This window comes from Echinococcus granulosus, assembly GCF_000524195.1.
Source record: "Echinococcus granulosus chromosome Unknown EG_S00057, whole genome shotgun sequence".
In the NCBI taxonomy this organism is placed as follows: domain Eukaryota; kingdom Metazoa; phylum Platyhelminthes; class Cestoda; order Cyclophyllidea; family Taeniidae; genus Echinococcus; species Echinococcus granulosus.
The window spans coordinates 199155-218209 of record NW_020170437.1 but is presented as its reverse complement, the minus strand read 5'-3'; the positions used below and the strand labels follow the sequence as shown (position 1 = coordinate 218209).

The 19055-nt window shown below is 41.9% G+C and overlaps 2 protein-coding genes across 2 annotated transcripts; one reads left to right on the top strand and one right to left on the bottom strand. All coding sequences in view use genetic code 11, as the record gives it.

Moving 5' to 3' along the window:
• Positions 1-1283: 1283 nt before the first annotated feature.
• Positions 1284-14946, top strand: EGR_06461 (Protein phosphatase Slingshot; the record flags this gene model as incomplete). The annotated part of the gene is made up of 13 exons (XM_024495710.1): positions 1284-1372; positions 1464-1749; positions 1964-2008; positions 4313-4638; positions 7590-7650; positions 8315-8454; positions 9599-9843; positions 10437-10862; positions 11093-11491; positions 13149-13500; positions 13567-13741; positions 13967-14101; positions 14617-14946. The coding sequence occupies 13 exons, from the start codon at positions 1284-1286 to the stop codon at positions 14944-14946; spliced, it is 3009 nt and encodes a 1002-aa protein (XP_024349871.1).
• Positions 14947-15098: 152 nt separating this feature from the next.
• On the bottom strand, positions 15099-16871 carry EGR_06460 (Coenzyme Q-binding protein COQ10 B; the record flags this gene model as incomplete). The annotated part of the gene is made up of 4 exons (XM_024495709.1): positions 15099-15263; positions 15344-15445; positions 16220-16415; positions 16729-16871. 4 exons carry the CDS (start codon positions 16869-16871, stop codon positions 15099-15101), a joined length of 606 nt encoding a protein of 201 aa, XP_024349870.1.
• Positions 16872-19055: the final 2184 nt, after the last annotated feature.

The following is a 19055-nucleotide window of genomic DNA, read 5'->3' as shown; positions in this document are numbered from 1 at the left end:
TTCAAATCTGCTTTTAGGCCAGAGTTCCTGCATCTATCTATGGACACGCATGATGGCCGACGCAGTTCCCCGTCTTGAATGAAATCCCTAAACCGGACGAAACCCCGGATCCAGTCAAGCTGCCAAGAGGGATCAGTGACGTTGAGGTCAAGCATCCCCTCAGTTGCGCACTAATTTGGTGACTGGCACGGTTGGCTCGTGGGTGTTTCTTTGCTGCACCGACTACGTTGTAATGGCTGACGCAGGAGGTTGACCTGTGGGAGCGCCGGGGACGACGCTCAAAAGAGGAGGGAGGCTATGTAATACGATAGTGGTTTATCCCTCGGTTTTGGTGAGGCGCCACTTTTGTGCTTCGAATTAGCCCCCTTGTACCTCGCTGGGTGGGCTGGCCTTTTGGGCCATGCCAATAGCCCAGACACCTTCTCTGCGCTGAATATATATTCTGCCCGAGTATTTTGTCTTCTTTCGTCTTCAGGGAGTCTCGGGACGCTACACCACGCTAGCACCCAACCAGCTCTTCTTTACACTATTTGTGTGTTTTCCCATGCCATTTTAATGTAAAGACTTCAGTAAAGACCTGCAGGACTCAGAAATAATACTAAAGTTTGTGGTTTTAAAAAATTTTATTTATTTTGTGCTATCAAACTTAAAATTAAAAGATAAACTTAAAAGCGTATTTTGTTTAATCCAGCACTCAGAAATGCGGGTCATCGGAGAATAATTGCGATGTCCTTGATAACAATAGACAGGGCCCTTGTGTCACAGGAGCAGGTTCTCTTTTGTTACTTATACTCTATTTGCTCATAGAACCCTGAGTCCGTTTTTGCTACTGATGAGGACTCGGAAAATGCTGCAGAAGCAGGATCCAAAAGCAGGTAAAATTTTAGAAGACCTTTCCTGTAATTGTTTTGTTAAATTGAACGCAAATGTTTTGCAATAACTCCTTGTCTTTCAGCCACAGTGAGGACTTCTTTTTGCGCAAGACCAGCGCAATAACATTAAGTGTCAAATCTCAACGAAGGATCAGTGTCGTTCGAGATCATGGTTAGAGCTTACTTTTGTCTCATTAAATTTTCTTAGACAACCTACATGAGCATTTGAAACGCATTTTGCAAATCTTACGCTTTAATGACTACGTCAAATTGGTATGTTTCTCCAAACTACTCTCGAATTTTTACATCAAGATTGTAAAACTTGAAAATGCCAGTCCACGACCAGTTTGGTTCCGTTATCTTGCCGTAATTTCTTCTATCGGTTCACAAAATACTGAAGAGTCGGTAATAATGGGGGTTGATGTGTACAAAGGCGCTGTTACACTTGGTTTTATCCTGCCTATTTACCAAGACATGGTCGTCGCTCTTGATGGTGATGGGTACGTTTGATTCTTGATTTTATTCCTATACCATGAATATGATACATGAGCTCGACAAGTTCAGTTTAATCTACCCCTGTTATGGCTTCAGAGGTTTCAAGTTGATAACTAGGGATAATATACGCCTCTTCAAACCAGTTTCGGTCCAGGCCCTGTGGGCTGCGCATCAAGCGATAATGCTGGGCTGCAAGGTGGCTCAACAAAATGACTATCATTCCAAGGGTCCTAGTCACGCATGGGTCTCGTACTATACACGATTGCCCTCTTCTAAGCAATTTATGATGTTCGAGTGGAACAAAATGGAAGACATTGAGGACATGGGCAGAGCCACTCCACCCACTGCTGAACTTGGTACGCCGGTCTCCGAAGACGAGCAAGTCCACTTTACTTCTCAAATGCTTTCTTGTTTCGTTTATTTTCTTAAAGTACTTTTTTAAGATTTTGAGTGGATTATGTTGAGCCTATCAAATTTTCAAGCTTAATTTGATTACACGTATAAGATACGCAAATTTTTTTCGGCATACTTTTATTTATTGCCACGCTAGGAGAAGAAATGAAGACTTCAAAAATTCACTTCGTCTCCATCTACAGAGAATCATGGGCTCGGTTGATCTGGAGGATGTCAATGTTGTTCAGGTAAGTGTTTCACATTTTATCGAGTATTTGTTTTTCAAACTTAAGGATATTTTTCACGTGGAAAGAGTTCACCTATTTTGTGATGCTGCCTCGCTTATTTTCTTTTAAGCGTGGAACTCTTGTAAGGTTTCAAGTGTACTCACACATCTTATCACAACATTTCTGTTTTTTTCAATTTTGTGACTTAAAATTTAAAAGATGCCTCGGTAACTCTAAGCCTTGCCCTTGTCTTTACTTCGTCCAATTTACTGTCTGATCAACTTCGACTGTTGGTATTTTAGTTGAGGTGAATGCTACTTAGGAGAGATGTGGTTTTTGAAAACAAATTATGCTAGCACTAGAGAAGGCCGAAACTTTCACTGTCCTGTATAAAGTAGACTAATTTTGTACCATTTTCTCAGTTTTTTCGCGCGGAATAGATAAGACTTGTTTTCGTTTGCTATTGCTGGGATCGTCCAAATTTATAATAAAACAGTTATTGAGTTTCTTCAAGTGGACTTTTACTTTACCCTTATAATTCTCAAGTGGTTGCTCTCGCTGTTAAATGTTCTTTAAAATTTTCTAGGATTTTTCATTTTGGTGTGGAGACCTAACACCAAAATGTTTTATGTTTAACATCTTCCTCAATTTACGCTTCACTTCGTTCCGTATTTCTGGAGTACAATAAAAATCATTATTTTATCCCTTTTGAGTCACTAAGCAACTACTTTTATTTTGTTTTAAGGTGTGAAATAGTCAGCCACATATTCCTGCTTTACCCTCCATTTCACCTATTGAGTTCATTCATCTTCCCCGTTGTTCAAGATCCACTCTTGCTTATCTGCGTTACTCCTAATTAGCACTTCCACGAAGTGAAGTTATGCTAGGTTTGCTCTGCTCATCGAATTGAATTTGATCGACGACTCTCAGTAAAGTTCTTTCTTATGAAATTTCACTTCTGTTTTACAAATCGAACTAAACCAAACCAAAAAACCAATTATTCTCTTGTTTAACGTCTAGATTCCATGTTATCTTCCTAATCAAGCGAGCTTGAGCTCTCAATAAAATCTCGGTTCAATGGCGGAATTTATGTGAATGAGGACTTTGTCTGTTTCCCAAAATGACGTTTTACTATAGTTTTATCGTTATTCCTATTGCTATTATAGCACTTCTACCTCACTTTAATTAACATTACTTTTGGTTTTTTTCACCTACCCTTTCAATATTTTACCGAGTGTTTCTTGCATCGCTATTGACTTCTTCCATAATAATTTACTAGCCTGAGCATCGAATTTAACCGTCTATACGACTTTTGAGTGTTTGCTCACTTACGAACGCATCAGCTCGTCAGTTGAGCAGGTAGAGTTAAGGGTCCCGTTTTTCATTCTGTAAGATGTGCTCATTTTCAAGGACTGTCAACTCTCAGGTATTCGTTATTCAAAGGAAGCTCTTCTGTTAGTACATTTTTTGACTTATCTTCTGAACAAAAAAGCGCTTGCATTCATCCCAAATGTGCACTTCCTGTATTCATCTATCCCACGTTGCCTACCCTTATTGTAATTGGGTTGCTCAACGCAATGTGGGTGTGAACTGGTAATGTAAGTAAAAATCTTTATGCTACTTTTTCTGTTTAAAAGCTACCGTATTATAGTTTCATAAACGGTCTTTATAACGAAATGTCACAGCTCCTTTTTAGAATAGTAGGATTGCGTTTTCAATTGTGCATCGGCCTTTATATGACCTTCAAATACAAAAATGACTGTGAATGGGTGTAGAAGGTTTAAAGCGCCCTCTGGGACTAGTGATGGAGCTGAAGCCAACTTTTTAGTCTCTGAAATCTCTTTTACCTTGTGGTGTGATTTATCACATTTATAGTTTCTGTTGCTTTTGTTCCTTTTTCATTTATCAGAATGTTCCTGTCAACTTCAACATTGAAATTAAGCTTATTAAAAACCTACTCATTTTTATTTTTTCTGGTTTAATAACTATCCTTCCGTCCTTTTAAATACGCGAAATGCCCACATTTGGACTAGAGGAGTCACCTGTGACGTATCCGCTTTTTTTGTAGCCTTGTGTTTTCACTTATTGTACACACTTTGGATAGTTTTGCCGCTTACGTTCTTCTACTTGCCTTTGACGCTTCTTTGTATGTCTCTTTGGTAGAGCCACGTGTAGGAATTTTGCTGTTGTTGTTGTGTGTGTGCTTACTGTGGACATGTAAGGTTTGCATTAGTTTTGTTCTGACACGAATTAAGTTTATAACCTTCCATGGTTTTAAATTTAGTCGAACAGTACGACATGTCACATTTAAATTCTATTTGATAGCTTCGGGAGATGCTGGAGAAACAGATGGGCATGTCACTGAAGGACCAGCGTCAATTCATCGCCGACCAGGTGTTGATAATCTACGGTCAGATGGACGTGCCCTCCTTCATCTTCGACCACCTTCTTCTGGGCAGCTCCTTCAACGCCTCCAATGGGGATGAGCTACGGCGCAACAACGTCACCCACATTGTCAACGTAACTCGAGAAGTGGACAATTTCTTTCCCGCTGACCAGTTTGTTTACAAGAATATTCGCGTCTACGATGACGAGAAAGCTCAGCTCCTGCCCTACTGGGACGAAACCTTCAAATTCATCAACGAGGCCAGGTAAGCTTATAGTATCGTAGCTCAAGTGAAATGGCTTTTGCTCCGCTGCAGTTTAGCCCAGTTGCCAGTGCGTCGGATTCAGACATAATCCTTGGTAACATCATGCTTTGCAGCTTTGTTCTGCACTACACGTCCGATTCCTGTAGTTACCTTTTTCGCGTTGAACGTTCCCCCTTCAAACTTCTCAACAAAGTTTTTAGTATCCACTGATTAAGAGGACTCAAGAATTGAGGTGAGTTTGTCAGCTTTATCATAATAAACACATTCCGGGTTTAGGTATTGATAGATCTCAAGTGTTTGGAATGTATCTAAAATACTTCAAGATGGTGGTATTTAATAACATAGTCAGATGTTCTTCTGCTCTTCTACGTGTCTTTCGATGTTATCGTTTTCTGGGAATTCCAAAAATGCATTTTTCCTTATATTTCCACTGAGAAAACTTTTCCTACTCTTATTAAATTGGGTGGTTGATTTGGATGGTTGGTATGCGAGTGTAAAGCAGGGAAATAAATTACTGCTTTTTCAAAATTTATGTAATTCCTTTTTTTCATAAAAAAACCCCACGCATTAATCACACATCGTGTGTTCATCAGTGTGAGTAAAGGTACGTAAATTTATTTAATTTGTATTGTATTTAGCACCCAACGTAGGGCATTCTTTTCTTGCAGAAAGCTCAATGCGCTTCAAATTTCGGCTCATTGATGACATGTATTTCAATTGCAGTTTACATCAAGGAGCACCCAGCTCACCTTTTACAGATGTTTGCAATTCTATATTCCTTGTCGCACTGTTTTCCTAACCTCTCCTTATTCGTATTTGATTTTTCGGTGGAGGAAAATTAAAAGTCATCTAACACAAATCACAGACGAGGATCTCCAGTGTCGCATAAATCTGATTGGCGTTTACCCTTGGTTCGGCCAAATCAATTTGTCTACTCGAGTCTATTCGATCGAAATGAGATCTCATAAGTTCTATACCTTGGCATGCCTTGTAATGCTTAGCATACGGGTAATTTCTGTGTTAGTCGAGGGAGTGCGAGCCTTCAGTACCCCCATTGCATTCGCGATCTGAACGCTGCAAAAGTGATGTGTTCAAGCACTGACGCGATCAGCGCTGCGTCGCAGTGCTGATCCTCTTTCCATCTTCGTGACCGATTCATTGCGCACATTGTCTGCGCGTACTTTGAACTCACCCAGTTCACACCTGCCGTGCGCGACTTCAGATGCGCCTAAAAGTGTGCATCCAAGAACGTGGGTCTTCGTGCGAGGCTCTTTAAATTTAGGTGGTGGTAGCGTCGGTAAAAGTTCGTGAGAACCTGTGTCTTATTGAATGCTACACATTACATTACTTCTTTGTCGGTGTTCCCCTGCGTTGAGCACCTATTTTCGATTCTTGTTTTTCTTGCAAGTTTGTTTAATTAATTGGGCATTACATTATGCCTCGTGTGTATGCAAGTCCTATTGCTTACTTCTTATGAATTGAAGACAATTTGTTTTATTAGCCTGACCTTGGTCTCGGCTCTTGTTCATTGAGCTGTTTTCCAAAAGTGTTAGTGATGCCTGTTTTGTCTGACAATATCATCCCACCTGGGATATGTGGTTTTATCTAATCAACTGTGCTGTTGGTGAGAAATGAAGAAAAAACTGTTATAAGAATACATCTTAACATTCATTTATTTAGTTTTCCATGCATTTAATAATTTTTTTACTTCATGCATTGTCGATATATACTTTGGATATAATGCTACTTTACTACATTGATTCTCTTCAAGGCTCATTCTAATATGTTTGAATAATTTGTCGGTTTTTTGTGAAAGTTCGAAGGATTTTCTTCATTTGGACTCTGTCTCAACTTAAGTGTCATCGTCGATTGCGTCTTTTGACATAAACGAGTCTTCTGCGTATGCACATTTGATAGGGTCTTTCTCGAAATTTAGCTACCAATGTTCTTGAAAGCATGGGTTTATAGACGTCGACTTTTCCGTATTTAGTTGCTCTTTGTTAACTTTTATATTTCGCACTAAGATAGGCTGTTAATATGCCTTTTTTCACTGTCAGGTGTGCACAAGGTCACAACGGCGGGTAGCGTCCTTACCTAATCGTGCTGACTTGTAATAATTTTTCTTAAATGGCTTAGCTCAAATTAGAAGCTTTCCCACTACTAGTTTTTCCATGTGTTTTCGGCGCTGTCTCCAGAATTTCAATCCATAATAAAATGACTGACATTTTGTATGTTTATTTCTCTATCCTGCCTATAATGTTTCAGCTTTGTAAGTTGTTTATACCGAGATTTGTGGCATACTTATAATGTCCTGCTTAAACACGTCCATTAATTTGTTCCCAACAAATTAAGTTCTGCATAACAAGTTTATTTAATGGGCCCATATTCGGGTGCTTGTGTTGAGCATTTCGATTTATGATATTTTTAAATCTATTTTTACATTTTGCACTTTTTAAATCCCCCTGCATGGCGTAATTTTTCCTCCCCGCCCTTTTTGTTCGTCTTATCTGCCATCCCAATTTCCATTGTCAAGATCAACTCAGCATCTCTTGTTTTTTACCAGAAAATATGATATTTTAGTAAGCATCAGCGATTGTGCCTTCCTTCGAGGCTGCAATTGGCAAAAGCTTGCGCTGTGTTTTTATTCAAAGTGATTTCCGAAATCAGCAGTTTGTCTGCCTAAATTCCTTTACACACCTACACTGGGTAAACACCGTCATCGGTGTGACTTTCCCACTGGAAAGGTGTGTTTACTAACGCGCTCTGGGAATTCATCGTAGCTTCCCATCACTTGGACTCCTAATTATCCCTCTTAATTGGGTCTTCTGGTTGTGTAACGAAGGCAAGTTAGTATTCTGCCTTAGGTAGAGTATTGAACCGTTTGAAAATGTTTATTTGATTTGTGCGGTAGAATACTAGTTTCGTATGTATTATAAATTCTGTTCTTTTAGGGCGAATGGAACACGTTGCCTTGTTCACTGCAAAATGGGTATTAGTCGGTCTGGTTCAACGGTAAGCTACCACAATCATGTATCAACTGGCGTCTATAGTTCAATAACGACCGTTTAGAACTCAGAATTGTAAAGAGTCCTTCCACAAATTGCGCCGAGTTTCAGTATCCATCTAAAAACTCCCTTTTTATCGATAAAGTATACCCTGCAACTCATCTTTAATTTCCATATTAGACGATGTCAGCTATGTTTCATTTGAATTCTTCGGCAGAATATAGCAATTTTAGTCACGATTTAGTGCTATGTATGCACTCTGTAATGTCATTCAACACGAATGCATTAGAGGGAACAAAGTGGGTCTCCAGACGATTTACTTCAAAGTTTCTACATTCTCAACTCGATTTTCGTAGATGAGAAGTAAAAACGTGAACAGCATGTTTTACAGTCGCATTTTGAGCTAACCTATTGATGTGTTGCTAAAATGGCCGTATATTAAGCAGGCAGAAGCGACCAATGCGAATGTATTCACATCATGGTATTTTTATCTCAATCACATGGTCTTTGAGAATTTACTCTTAGGATGGACAGGCACACCACTATACATATTTGCGCATTAGGGCTCTAGATAGCACATACATCACATGAATAGGCCCGAGCACTGTTGTCCTTGACACAGTGCGTAAAGACAGTGGATTTGAGTTGAATGAGATCCCTTTCTCGTCTAGGTTGTGGCCTATGCGATGAAGGAGAAGGGCTGGAAGTTGAACGACGCATTGGAGTTTGTTAAAAGCAAACGCCCTTGCGTGAATCCAAACGCAAATTTTCTACGACAGTTGGAAACTTACCAAGGCATCTTGGAAGCCAGGTGCGTCCACTCTGCCATCTGTTTTACCTCAAACATGACCCTTTGCTTTTGCTTCCTCTCCCCTCATATCAACGTTCGTGTGTATATCCTGCCGTGATTTCTATTTTTTGGGGAAACATTGAACTGAAGACTTCACTGATTCACCATACATTACGAGGTCGAATTCCTAGTACCTGCTTTTCGTGTTCTTTGTTTTTTTGGTGTCAGGCCGCAGTAAGCTGTTTTTTATAGCAGCAAACTAATTATTTCTTGATCTATATTTTTACTCGTCCTTATGACCTCATTTATTGGAAACAAACCATGTACTTGATTAAATGTGGTCTTAATGCTTCGATGATTCACGTATGCCATTTGTGCTGACATACAGCTTGACAGTGGTGTTCTACACGTTTCCACTCTTACTCCAGTCGGATAGTAGTGCTCCTAATTGTTCCTTTCAGATCTTCTTTGCTTGGTCAATCTTTTTGTGTGGTATTTTGCGGCTTTTAGTGCAAATTCTTTAAATCAGGAATTTGTGACAAGCTGGTCGCTTTTTCGAGCGTAATGTATGACCATTTGGATAGCACATCAATGCGTCAGCAAAAAAAAATTGCTTGCAAAACATGGTATCGTTCGCGTTTTTAATTTGCCAATGTTACAGAAAGCGTGTGGAGAACGTGGAAACCTGCCATGAGTTTGTTTGTGTCCATGATTTCGGAAACCCACTTTATTCCCTCTAAATTGGGACAGAAGTGGTCGGTCAGCTGTAAAATATGCAAAGCAAACACGAAGTCACGTTGAACTGCACTTTTTAAGTAACACTCTCATGTGTACCGTGGTTACTTTTCGTCGCCATCACCATCGCAACATTGACAGTTGACTTTAGCACGTTTGTTCATCACATCATTTAATCACCTCCCACTTTTCACACTCCTTTTCCCTTGCTCGCAGTATATCTCCACCGCAGTAGGTCCATGACTAAATATTTTTTCCTATAATTAAACTACGGTGGAATTACTCCCTTGCTCCCAACAAACAGAAAAGCTAACAATTACGTGCAGATCCGTAATCAACAACTGGTTTTCCGTAGACTGTATTTGTGTATGCACAAGAATAATTGGACCGAGTTTATCAGGCAATTCCTCGGACTATTTCATGGTTTCAGTGCCCACCGTCACAGTGCTCTCTTTCAACAAAAGGACAAGCCGACCGAGGCGACGGGAGCGGTTCGGCCACGTGTGGAGAGTCCGGGAGTGACGACAACATTAGTAAGGGAGGGAGAAGAGGAATATGATACCTTCGAACCACCTCCTGGACCATCCGGTCCGGTTGATTTGGAGGCCGAGCTCTTTGCCTTCAAATCTTTCCCTCAGTTTTCTCGAATTCAGGAGGAGCTGATCAATGTCCCTCGTGAGTTTTCTTTGCCTCGAGTCATTTCACTTTGCCGTTTTAAGCTCTTTAGCTGGTCTATTTTTGGATTTTTTCGTATATTGGCGACGAAGCAAAAGTATGATTGATCTACTCGATCATCTTTCAATCCACCTGTTGTAGTCAAATTGTAGACCTAGCACTAAGAGTGCGTCTACTATGTGCATAGCGAGTCTAATGTGCTAACAATCTTATTACTATCCCTTTTTACTTCGAGGCACTTTGACAAGTTGGGTAATGATATGCACTGGCCACCGCCGTACCCTAGATATTTTATTGTTCTCAAATTGGCAAAACAATGCAATTAACCTTGGACCAAGAACATGCTATGGCCAATTTATTGTTTTAAACTCAACAGATGTGTTTTTGACATTATTTGGTACGATCACTTACCGTAAGTTGATCCGAAATATGTCACTTATTTCTGACATTTGTAGCGATTAATGATATTGAAATCGGCTTTTATGTGTACCGCAATGTTTAAAGCTTAATCTTCATTGAAAGAAGTTTGCAGGCTTGTTACAACCAGAAAAAGATTTGTAAAATCAACGGATAAGTGTTTTAATCTTCACAAGAAAAACCTTCCGAGTTGGAAGGCAGCCCAAGCGGTATACGACGCCGAGTGTTGGTCACGACCTCTCAGCGCATCCGGCATTGGCACCCCGATGTATACGAGGACGTGGGCAGCGGGGGGGTCGTGATCTCCCGCTCCAAGTCCTCACCCACCCGCCTCTTCCAGCGGCGCCAACCGCCTACCACCACGGCACCTTACCTTACCGTTCCTCTTACCTCCCCCCCAAGGTCGCCGCTGAACCCCACTATTACCGTTCCCAGCATTCCTGTCCCCCCGCCTGATGGTGAAGCCGGCGATGGCGGTGTTGCGGAAAACATGGGCGGTGTCTCGGTGTCCTCTCTCTCCTCTCCATCTTCTGAGGCCGCCACATCTTCCGTCAGCGAGCATGACATTCTATTAACCCCTTCTTTCTCCAGCCCACAAATCTGTAAGTTAAATCTGAGTCTTTTGCTTGTATGTCGTCTTTACTGGAAGCAGTCAGCTGATACGCTCAAGGTGCGCTTAGCCACGCTTCATTGTGTTGCCGGTTTTTTAAAAACACTCTTATGATTAGGTCAATTAAATGGGACTTCATGTATCTGTAGAGGAAGCAAAAAGCCGGCTTAAAGGGTCCAATTTGATCAACAGGGTATTTACATATTTATTTTTGCTGATTAGCCAATGGTGATTTGACAAAGGATTCGCTACCAAAGGTACCCTCCGTTACTATCACCATCGTCCCATCGAACAGCGGCTTTTCGGAGCCTCCAGAGCTTCCTCTATCGTCCTCTGTGTCAGCGGTGCACCCGCCGACGGAGTTTTTGCGAACCTCACCCCCTGGACGACTCACTCTCTCTCTGTTTACCATGGCACCAGATGAGGAACAGCCTCATAGACCGGTGCGAACCCTTTCTCTCCGACTCAGACCCGACGATAGTTGGATTGTCAAGCGTCAGGCCAGTGAGGAGGGCGACGAAGTGTCGAAGACAATTCCGAAAGGACGATCCTTCTCTGAGATAACCCCCGCCACTACCAGTTCTCTAACCCCTCTGGAGGAAGAGGTTGTGGTGGTAGAGGGTGAACCAAGGCTGGAGGTTGTGTCTGCCACTGCATGTTCAAGACTCGATCTACAGAATACAATGCCAGCCGTAATCGCAGCGTCGCAGCACTAATGCTGGGCTCTTGTGCTTTTTTAATTTTATCTCCACTCCAACGCACCTTTGTAAAGAATTCTAACGAATGCTAAACGCTGTCTCTTATTATTATTTATTCAATTCCCCTTCAGTTTGTCTCAAAGTCTTTCCTGGAAACGTGTTTTAAAACGCGACGCTTCCCCATTTTCCATTGGGATTCTGTGTTCCTGCGATGATATCTAGGTGGTCCTTCCGTAAACAGCCTCCTGATTCGCGAGCAAACTCTTCTACTTATTTTGCAATAAATTTTGATGTGCATGGGTACTGAAGAGTGCATTCAAAGCCGTGACGGATTTCTGGCATGTTTTGATGTGCCAGTGGGATGTGATCGGAAATAGTTGCACTCCACGCGGTCAGTCTTCCTTTCTTGCACCAGTCCAATGTGGTTAGCAGTAGATATAAACGTGAGAAGAGTTACTCAAGCAATGGTGGAGATGTATGCGTTCCCAAAGTGGGTTATCCATCGCCCTCATGTGTGTAGTTCACCGTTTTTGTATGATGCAGTGTGAATGAGATTAGCACTTGGGTCAAATGAGTAGACATTTTTACAAAGCATTCTCGACATCTGGTCCGTGCTCAATGATGATGTTTTTTAGGACTTGGGGAATTGGTTCCAGCAGGACAAAAGCCTTAAAATTAACCAAAATTTTAAGTATGCTGGGTTCAAAGGGCCATCTTTACGCAATTGGGAGCATTTGTAACAATGAAATTCATTACAATTTACAGATAATAAAGGGAAGACCGTCTATGATAAGAGTGGAACAAATAAAATCATAGGCTGATTAATGAAATAGGGATAAAAGATCACTGCACTTAAATTACTTCAAATTCTGCGCAACTAAATAATAATCCTATGCCGTGCACCAAAGAACTTGTAGACGATTTTGATTTGATTACCTTAACGTCATTTCAGCAGGTATGCGATTTAAAAAAGACAGTTTATAAAGTGTTATTAAAGTAAACTTTTTAAAAATGTTAGCAGGCTTTATAATGCCTTACTAATCTCCTTAATACCTACGTGTCCCGCTGTTTGTTTAACTGGATTGCCTAGTTCATGCCCATTGTGCTTTGCTCCATGCCTTTGGCTTCGTATGGAGTATTTCCAAAAGTTCCTGGATGGTAAATAGTTGTTGGTGGTTGCTGGGTGTCTTTAGCGCTCACCATACCGCAGGAAATAGGTGGGGCTTCATATGTTTTACATTCACTAGCCTGTGGTAGCAGTATCTTCTAGACTGTCTTGTATTCCCACTCAACGGTGCATCAACTTGCGTTTGACTACCTTAATGTTATAAACTTCTTGCTGTTTTTATGTGTTTGGTCTGGTACCTCCCGTACACACGTATTTGGATTTGCGGATCGTTCGTTCCCTTTTTGAAAAGGTGCCAAAGTTCGCACCATATCGTGGGTGTTTTTGCTCCCTTTTTCGTTGCGTGCGGAATTCGTGTTTCCTTAGTTTCAAACTGCGAATTAGATCAAGATTGGTTCAGTAAATTAAATGGAAAGTGTTCCCGGCTTAACATGCGCAGCTTGCTTTGTTTTAGAACTTGAGCAGGCGCCGCCTTATCTTCAGCAGGAGTTCAAAATCATACGGGACCTTGATCAAAAAGTTCAAGAAATCATGAACGAAGCGCAGACGAAAACAAATGAGCTTTTGCTTATTGCGAAAGATTTACCCAGAGACGAACGTGTCAGGCGCCTCAATGAAATACAAAACCTGTTTCAGACAGCCGAAGAAATATGCAACGATAAAGTTTCTAGGGCTGAAAGTATATATGAGCTTGTGGATAGGCAGATTCAGCGTCTTGACGCTGATATGGTCGAATTTAAAAAGGCTTCGGTCCTAAAAGAAATGAAAAAGCCCCGGAAGAAAACCCCCTTTAGCGTTCCTTCGAGGTTAGTGGGTTTCTCTCTCCTATGCGCGTTGCTTGATGGTTCCTTAAGCATACTTTTGGCCTATAGAATGCCTGCGTCTGCAGCTCTTGCTCTAGCCTTGACGAATAACCCCAGTGACGTACTCGACATGCCAATCGATCCAAATGAACCTACCTACTGCATTTGCCAACAGGTGTCCTACGGTGAAATGGTTGCCTGCGACAATCGGGACTGTCCCATTGAATGGTTCCATTTCGGCTGTGTCGGTCTAACGACTAAGCCTCGAGGGCAGTGGTTTTGTCCACGATGTTCTGCTCTTCGAAAGGATGGCAAATGAGTTGTATTCTACCTTCAAATTTGTACATTTTCTTATTTTATATGATTTTAACTAAGTGAATAAAGTGTACTCACTACTCCTTAAGCCTCTTGCATTGCAACAAGTTTTGATATCCATTCATTTTTCTTAATTCTTCCTGTACTCGTGGAGAAGCCCCGTTCAAAGCCAGCGGTGAACGCGCCATTCAAGTCACCACTACGGTCGCGAAATGAAAACCAGGGCCGCTCCACTATGCCACCATCGCTAGGAGAATCTAAACAGCCCGAACACTCCACTCTCTTGAAGGTAGCTTATTTTTCCCCTACGGTCATTGACGTTTGGATGATAACTGCTAACACTCGAGCTTAAGCCATCGGCTGAATTGACTCAAGCTCGTTCCGTCCATCCCGATTGGGTAAATTCGAAAGCAACGATCTAAGTTCAAATGTCCATTAAAATTGTGATACGCCCACCCACCCAATGTAGAGTTGTGTTTTTGTTCGTATGGTTGAAAAAATCGCATCGGACGTATTGGGGTGTGGATAACTTTCTCCCTGCTTTGCGCTTTGAATGAATAGCATTTCATCAAAAGTAGTATTGTTTTTCGCTTATCGAAACGGCGGAGCTTTGATCAAGTGCGTAACAATTTTGTTCAAGAGGTGAAAACAATACAGAATGGCGGTTGGAAGCATTATGACAGTCAATTCATGCAGCTTTAATAAATGCCAGAGATATGCATCTGCGTTCCTTTAATGATAAACCACCATGGTACTGAGTTAAGCATTCCTCGGTGAGTGTGAGTGCATCATCCACGCTTCCAGGGGGAGCGGAGTCACTTCCTGCGGTGCAGTGAGATGATTTCACCGGAGCGCAAAGGCCCAAGCTTCAAGACGGCTGCGAATGAAGAGGAAAAGGAGCACGAGTTGGATGAGGCCATCGAAGCGCTGCAGAGGAGAATATGCGAGATGCGAGGCCTCGAGGTCTTCACCGTGGAGGACGTAGAGAACGAACTGAAGATGTGGCGTGAGCTTCTACACGAGTACAACGACGCCAAAGACGCTTGCCTCTACATCCTTGGCCAACTTGCCCATCTCAAAATGACAACCGTCAAGGATTTGTATGCCGAATACAATTTAGATATGGGTATTTGATACCCCTCGTAAATACACTTGCTCATATTCAGATACTGTATTATGGAGAGAAAGGTGGCTTGAAGGTAATAATAGATCTTCCGAATGCCTGGGAACATCGATGGCGGCATTTCATCAATCGGGAAGTAAGTGGGGATTTTGTGGAGGGGGCATTATTTGGTGTACTCCAGAATTGTAGGTGGTTGCCGGGGTATGGAGCCGGGGCCGTGAAGGGTATTGGCTCTACCCAAGAAGGCACCCACCATGAAGTCGACCACCTGATCAAAGAAGAGGCTGGATATTCGGGAGTGGAGCTTGGAACGAAACCTGAAATCGACCTAGGTGGGGAGGAGTCAAAGCTGCTTAAATCGAACCCAATTCGTGTGTGAGGTGTTTGAGGCATTGGTGCAGTTCTCACCTTTAATTCGACCGTGCATGTGTTCTCGTTGTCGGGCAAGCCGGGTCGGATGTGCCACTCATTAATCAGGTGCTCGAAAAGGTAGCTATTGGTGGCCACTGACTGTAAAGAGAATGCGGTGAGTACGGGGCAGGAAGTGTGGCCCTACGTTCCTCCTCTTCTGTCGATGTGTGAGTAGGCATTTTTTAGTTGTGGATAGTGTTGAGGAAACAAATGCAACAAAGTTCTTTACTAAATTTGAAGCGATATTCTAGGTCAACCAGTTCTTGATGACTATTAATTATCCATGTTAGCTCGGGTTCGGCTACAATGACTCCGGGCAATAGGTGGGCACACTCAGTTTAAATTGGGCAGTCCAAATATACGAGTGATCAGAGTTCAACAGTTTTACTGGCTACGTTGCAGTGAAATAACGAAATGAATCTCAGTGGTGATATCATCGAGCGCATGCTGTCGAACAAATATTTGGTGAAGTGTGCGCATGTGCCAGTTCGTCTGAGATTGTGGCAAGGTCTCTGCAACCGTCAATAAGACAATCGTGAGCTTCTCGTATTTCGCCTGAGAACGAGGTCGGCACTACTTTAAATACTAGCCAAAGACTGGATATGTCAAGATACAATGTGATCAAGGAAAGTAACCTGCGTTATGTTCATGTCACTTAGGATTTCTAGCCACTATTGTGGTATGAACAAATAAATAGCGGAAAAACAATGTAAAAGCTCGGGTTTATGTGAAGCACTAATCTTGCAAATTATCTGATAAACAAGAGAATAATTGTTTTGAGCAGTTACTAGATGTCACAGTCGCTTACTCAAGCGCATAAATTAGAATAAGGAAAAGTGAATTCACTAAGATGCCACGGTGAAGGGGCGTTACCTTAACATATTTTGGTCGAATTACCGTTACCCACGAATTGTAACTTTCTTTGAAGGGGTAGAATCCAATACTCAATCGGCAAAGTTTACCTTTTGTGGGATGGGTCTGCAAAATAACCGAATCAAGACACCATGGTAGAAATTCGGAGTATTGTTCGACACCGGATATTATATCAAAAATCTGATCACAGCTGTACCTATAAGTTGGGGGAAAAACGGGATAGGAGGTGACATAAAGTCTTACAAATATGAAATTTCTAAAATAATCACTAAAAATACCAACACAGATCGTGTCAGAAAAATTAAAAGTAGCGACATAGCAATTATTACTTTGCGCAAAGAAGTAACGCATTAGCGTGAAGAAGACAGTCATTTACACTTAAATCGTTTCACGCAAGTACAAAAGAGGCTTACAAAGTACCTAAATAACAGGAATGAGGAATAGCGGACACCAAATGCTCACAAACTAATATCTAGTGGACAAGCCCTTATCTTCATCAATCCTATTACCCGAGGAGACGCTGCTCGCGGTAAATTTTGCGACCGCCATCGTAAATCGCCCTACTACACAGATAACGGCAGCTCAGCAAGACATTACAACCTTGAATTCTAAGCGCACCCAGAGAACCCCAGAACAGCGGCAGACCCAACATTTTCAGGGCAAAGTGCACGTACTCTAAGACGACCAGTAAGATACGATCCTAATCAACCAATAGGAAATTGCTCAAATGTTCAGAATAAGAAAATTATTCACATCTTCACTTTTTGAAGCCAAAATGAGGTAATTGTTAAGATGGCATATCAGAAACACTTTTAAAATTGTTTGAAAGTGTATTTTTTCAGGTAAGATGTTTGGGTGATAATGTAATAAATGCCAGAAATTCTTGATCATTTCTAATTGACATCAATCTCCAAATTCTTTAAATCGTGTCAAAAATAATGCACCATGCTACAATTGTCTTAATTTTCTGCAAGGTATGCTGAGGTATTAACGTTTTCAAGTGCATTGCAAACCTGACTCCGCATTAACCACAAATTGGACAACCTTAGCGTAGCGTCTCGGGACTCCCTAAAGACGAAAGAAGACAAAATACTCGAACAGAGTATATATTCAGCGCAGAGAAGGTATCTGGGCCATTGGCATGGCCCAAGAGGCCAGCCCACCCAGCGAGGTACAAGGGGGCTAATTCAAAGTACAAAAGTGGCGCCTCACCAGAACCGAGGGTAACCCACTATCGTATTACATAGCCTCCCTCCTCTTTTGAGCGTCGTTCCCGGCGCTCCAGCAGGTCAACCTCCCGCGTCAGCCATTACAACGTAGTCGGTGTAGTAAAGAAACACCCACGAGCCGACCGTGGCAGTCGCCAAATTAGCGCGCAACTGAGGGGATACTTGACCTCAACGTCGCTGATCCCTCTTGGCGGCTTCACTGGAACTAGAATTTCGTCTGGTTTAGGGATTTGATTTAGGATGGTAGGGGGAATCCGTAACGAAACTTCCAGATGGTTCACGGCCAATGTCGATTCAGTTGTTAATAGCTTTTTTGCAGAACACGGGACTGAGAGAGATGCAGAAGGTAGACATCAACATTAGTCCTCCTATTAGGGGTCATCACCATTTTCCCATCCGTAGCATATGTACTTCTCCCGCTCAACTAAGGCTTATCACGCGGAAGTGGAAAAATGGGATACATGTCTCTTAAGATGGGGTTCGCTTTCCGCTGCCACCAATGTAGCGTCCCAAGACTCACTAAAGACGAAAGAAGACAAAATACTCGGGCAGAATATATATTCAGTATGGAGAAGGTGTCTAGGCTATTGGTATGGCCCAAAAGGCCAGCCCACCCAGCGAGGTACAAGGGGGCTGATTCAAAGTACAAAAGTGGCGCCTCACCAGAACCGAGGGATGAACCACAATCGTATTGTAGTAGTCATTTCTTGTTACGCACACCGGAATCTCATTTCTTAAAATCGCTTTTTTAAGATAATTTCTTAAATGTTTTTTATGTGTAACACTAAATACATTATCGGAGGCTCGTGAGACCGGTGGTAGCAGTCCTAGTTTTCCCTTAAGCCGATGGTAGACATAATAGCTCGGTAGAATATACATTGTTGACGCATGGAAGAGTTTGGGGGCCATTGACATCGTTCGTATGCCAGGCAGTTCAGTGGAAGTGCAATGGATAAGCCCATAATGGCCTATTACTGAATCCGAGAATTAAATAAATTAAAGTGCCACACTATAATAATCGTCCTAAACCAGTATGGTGCTTGTTCCACAAGCCCTATTATATATTTTGGTTTCTCTGTGCTAGTTTTTCTTTGATTCTGGAAGTATTTATGAGTGAATCTCGCATCAATTTATGGTATATTTCTCCATGTCCTAATGTATCATAACTACTGCTAATATCATGGATATGCAACGCATTAGTTAGATTATGATTGTATTGTGAGACTCTAAAACACAAGTATAACGCAAACGCATAATTACGGCGCAGGATTCTGCTCCACGGGCACTAGTTTTAAACTAATAGCTTGAAGGCTCATAAGGTCGCGCCACCAAATACAGGACATTGTGTCCACAACTTTCTCTAGCTTCGACGACAAATGGCATCTGGAGGGTTTTGAGTGAGCAGCAGTAATTCAGCGAGATTACCTACTTCAACCACAGAAGTCAGTGGGGGGAGGGGAATAAGGCTTCTAATCCAGCTCACACGTAGGTCCATTTATTTGAAAAAACTGTAAATTAATAACATTGAAAAAAACGAAAGGTGTAAGTGTACAATAAGTATCGTGAGTGCATAAGCACCACTCATTGCCCAATTAATACGTTGCCAT